Genomic DNA, 4,848 nt, shown 5'->3' on the forward strand with positions numbered 1-4,848 from the left:
GAAATATATCACATCTTGTGTGCTATATTTGTTTACTCTTGTACAACACTTAGTGTTATATTTGTATTTGTATACTCTTGAGTTTTAATCTCAATGAGGCTTTTACTGGTTGAATATATAAAAAAACACAATAAATAAATAAATAAAATGTGTGCAGGCGGATGAGAGCTGGCGTATGCAGCGTATTTTGGATGTGCCTCTGTGTAAGGAGGACTGCCACAGATGGTTTGAGGATTGCAAGGACGATTTCACCTGTAAGACGGACTGGCACAAGGGATGGGACTGGAGCTCAGGTAAGCACACACATACACACACAGACAGACACACACACACAAACACACACACTCACAAACTCAGAGCACAGACCTGCTCATATAAAAAAAAAAAAAAACTTACATAGAAATCAAAAACATATGACTATCTATACACAGTACCATGAACCCACTTACTCATAAACACCTATAGAGATCTTCCATTGAATCTTTTTCTGGCTTTCTAGCTAGAACTTTAAAAAAATCAAATTTCTTCAATTACTTTTTCAATTGCTAAATCTATCTTTTGTTGTCTCATTTGCGCCTACAGGTGTTAACAAATGCCCTGCAGGCAGCATGTGCAGGAAGTGGACGGAAGTATACCCTACAGCCAAGTCCATGTGTGAACAAATCTGGTCCAAATCCTACCTTTATACCACTCTACCCAACACCTCGGGCCGCTGCATGCAGCTCTGGTTCACAGGGACAAACCCAAACAAGAAGGTGGCTGAGTACTACCTTAACAACGCACAGCAGCATCAGAGCTTTGCCTTGACAACACTTCTTCTCATGGCTGGTGCATTTCGCTCTGTAATGATGTAATAAAATGACTTATCCTGTATTGCCTCGGAGGGATCAATAAAACTGATTGCAAATGCCTTCCTTTTACTTTCTTGATGTCAATGAGCCTTCTTACATGCATGTTTTCTGTGTTTTGCATTTCTAAGTGCTATTCCGCATATCCTTATTAGTTTATTATTTTCATTGTAATCCAGTCATTTATTGTCCATTCAACCACCATTATGTCAATTAAGCTGTGATTAATTTTCTAAATGGCCAGTGGAAAATGTCCTTAGAGTTAGAATAATCGCCATTACAATTCAACCTGAACAAATACATAACAGTGTTCGATTGTCCGGTAACATTTAGTTTAACAGATTGATTTATCTTTCAGTATTAAAGGCAAGGCAAGTTTATTTATAGCCTGTAAAGACACCATTACAGTAGTCGAGTCCACTGAAGATAAAAGCATGGACAGGTTTTTCCAAATCCTGCTGTGACATTAGTCTTTTAATCCTAGATATATTCTTTAGGTGATAGTAGGCTGATTTGGTAACTGTTTGAAAACAGTGACTTTAGCAACATCCCTCATTCAGTATCTCTACGTACACAGCTGTAGGATATATCTGTGTAAACTATGGATCAATGTATTAACCCATTCACATCCTCAAACACTAGTTCAATAAATGTACAACTGACCCAGGATCTGCATTGATGGAAAATGTTTCTCCACACTGGGCCACATTGATCACACCACCACTCTGAACCAGCCAGTGGTTAGAGGGCTCCAATTATGTTCCAGTCCTTCGAGTGTGTGTGAGTGTGTGTGTGTGTGTGTGTATGTGTGTGTGTGTGTGTGTGTGTGTGTGTGTGTGTGTGTGTGTGTGTGTGTGTGTGTGTGTGTGTGTGTGTGTGTGTGTGTGTGTGTGTGTCTATTGCCTCCTCTATGTTTAAGAGTGTTTTAATGTCTCTGTGTGGGTATAAGTGGCATGAGATGTGAGTCAGTGCCACGTCTGAATTGGGAAAAGTAACTGTCATGTACTCTGTACTTTTATATTCAAGTTCTGATGTAATCAATCTATTAATCTACCATTTTTACAGGTCAGAAACTGGAAAAATAAATGTTACTTTTACAGTATGTGACTTAAGTTCCTAAAAGCTATGCTAACGTCTTGACCTAATAGCTGAATATATTTTATGCATTGCAGAGTCTAATTGTTTGCAAAGCCGAGTCTGAAAAGCTGAATGTGACCCCCAGTGGCTTAAAGAGAAAAAATGATAGAAAAGGTCTATATAAGTAACAGAATGGCATATTTTCTGGCCAGAGCATCAGGCAAAACCTTTCAAAAGTTGTTAAGCACTTAACACAGCTAGACTTAAACTGCTGTTTCAGAGTTACCAGACGCAAAAACAAAACATTTGCTAATTGGTTATATTTAAGATGAATTGCTGACAAAGTAGTTTTATTACGATGTGACATCTTGCAACACGCTTTTACGATCCCTGAATGCAGACATTTTGTTATGCCACATATTTTTACAGTATTTTACAGTCAACCCACTCATATAAACACACATACACACACAGGCGTCTGCACAGTGTGATGCCATAGTCAGAAATAGGATTGGGATGGCTGCTGTCCCTTTGGCTATTAATACACAGCTTCTCTGAGGTCATTGGCAACTATCACACACACACACACACACACACACACACACACACACACACACACACACACACACACACACACACACACACACACACACACACACACACACACACACACACACACACACACACACACACACACACACACACACACACACACACACACACACACACACACACACACACACACACACACACACACACACACACACACCACCCTGCCCAACATTCACCCTCCCTTCTCACTTTTACTCTAACTCAAGCTGTGTGTGTGTGTGTGTGTGTGTGTGTGTGTGTGTGTGTGTGTGTGTGTGTGTGTGTGTGTGTGTGTGTGTGTGTCCATACCACAGTTTAGCATTCAGACTTTTTGTGGGCGAGAGTAAAATATATAATGTGCAAGCTGCTTCCTGTGTTTTGCCAGTCTGGCCTGTAGGTGGACAATTGCACCTTGTGGGACCGTGTGGTCTGAACAAGTGAAAAGACTGCATATTGCATAAGTGGATTTGAGCTTGAGAAAGGGCAGCAGTCATGGCCTCCGAGTTCTCAGTGGCTGCAGGTCACACTGATATTCTAAGAGGAAAGCCCTTTGGCTTTAATTTCCCTTCACCACAAAAGTAACAACTTGAAGCATGATACGAGAGAAACCAAACAAAATTGTTATAAGTTAGTCCCATGTCATGGCCATTTCTACTGATCATAATTCCATTGTTGAGGTCTCCTAGAATAGATTTACATTGTTCAATATTCCAAACTCACATTGGGTTTCTCATACAGCATCTCAGTATAGTATGTGTATTCACTCTCTGTCCTACACGTCTTGTTGGAGCTCCTGCCCCCCCTCCCTATGAGTCCACTGTGCTCTGATGTGTGTTTATGTGTTACAATGGCGTTAGCAACCAGAAAATGACACCAGTAATTAAAAACAGATGAGAATGCTGCGTGGGGTCTGGGTGCCGGGTTGGCGGGATGTTCCGGGGCTCGCTGCTCCGCCCTTTGAGGCTTGAGGAGCGGACAGTGTGAGCTGGATTACTGGTGTCGTTTCCTGGTTGCTGCGTGGGGTCTGCGAGACAGTGAGACACAGAGGAACTCAGCCTGAGCACACACATGTGAGTGTGTGGCGAACTGTGAGTGGAGATCCACGGAGCCAAGGCTGAGAAAAGATAAGGTGTGTGCCAGCGAAACTCCGCGGAGTAGCGCGGCTGAGATAAGATAAGGCTGAGTGAGTGTGTGTGTGTGTGTGTGTGAGGAGCTCCACGGATTTGTCCATTTGGACCTGGGCATGGTTACGTCACCTTACTCAGGAAGAAAATAATGGAAAAAGAAAAATCTCCAACGAGGCGTTCTGGGGCAGCATAGACAGGTCTTTTCTGTGTTAGAGTTGTACTCGCTACAGGGTGTACTTTGAGGGTTTGTGACTTTGCAGACCGTTTACATGCATAAAAAGCAACATAACACACAAGGGGACGGGTAATAACCGGAAAAGCACGACATGGGACCTTTAACAACATAGCTTTTTTTCTTTTAGATTTTATCCACATGGGTTAAAGAAGGATTTAATTTCCTAGAACATCTTTGGTTTATTTTAAACAATGTAAGACTACTTAAAGCTGTTGTATACGATAACAGAAACGTAAGCAAATGCCCAAAACAGACAGGATAAAGGAATGGGTAGCACTTAAAAACAAAGGGGAGAACTGAACTGTATTTCACCTCTTCCCCCCCAGGACGAAGTACTTACATCCTTTTCCTTTAAACTAATAACACTTTTGTACCCAGCAACTTGTAAATGTCCTGATTTAAAAAATGTTTTACCAACATAAAAGTAGTATTATTGGAAGAAGAATGTACAGTAGGCTACTACAAGTGTTAAAAGTTTGAGTAATCATAATTAGCATTGCAATATCCTATTTCAAAGTGTAATAGATATTATGTCTATTATTCTTAGATTATTATTATAAATGCATTTATGTGTGAACATTTTTATGTAGTGGGTGGTCAAGGTATCCCTATGTTTAAGAAACATAAATGAAGTAATGCATTTAAGCAGTATAACATCTGAATACTTTATCCATCACTTTATAAATGTATCCCATAATTGTACAGATGAGTAAATGTAGTTTTCTATCCCTCCCTTCAACCTCTCTTCATCCCAGTGTCCCTTTATCCCTCCATCCCTCCTTTTTCAGAGAGCACGTCAAGCTAGCTAGAGATACAATTAACAGGCAATACACTGTGCATGAATATTCCACAAAAATAAAATGTCTCAATATAGATTCATTATCCACCTGTTTTATTCTGGAAACCCTAACCGGAAGTAATTTATATTGACAATATATAGATTTTGACGCGGGACGTCCCTGTTGTTGCT

The 4,848-nt window shown here is 40.5% G+C and overlaps 1 protein-coding gene across 1 annotated transcript in view; it reads left to right on the forward strand.

Moving 5' to 3' along the window:
* Positions 1-911, forward strand: part of folr (folate receptor) — a 3,048-nt gene extending 2,137 nt beyond the window's left edge. Inside the window, exons 4-5 of the mRNA XM_079676268.1 lie at positions 158-293; positions 583-911. Coding sequence (XP_079532394.1) covers positions 158-293; positions 583-854 — 408 coding nt within the window. The 3' untranslated portion in view covers positions 855-911. The remainder of the gene's footprint in view (positions 1-157; positions 294-582) is intronic.
* The last annotated feature ends 3,937 nt before the right edge of the window (positions 912-4,848 follow it).

Source organism: Notothenia rossii, assembly GCF_949606895.1.
Source record: "Notothenia rossii genome assembly, chromosome: 4".
In the NCBI taxonomy this organism is placed as follows: Eukaryota; Metazoa; Chordata; class Actinopteri; order Perciformes; family Nototheniidae; genus Notothenia; species Notothenia rossii.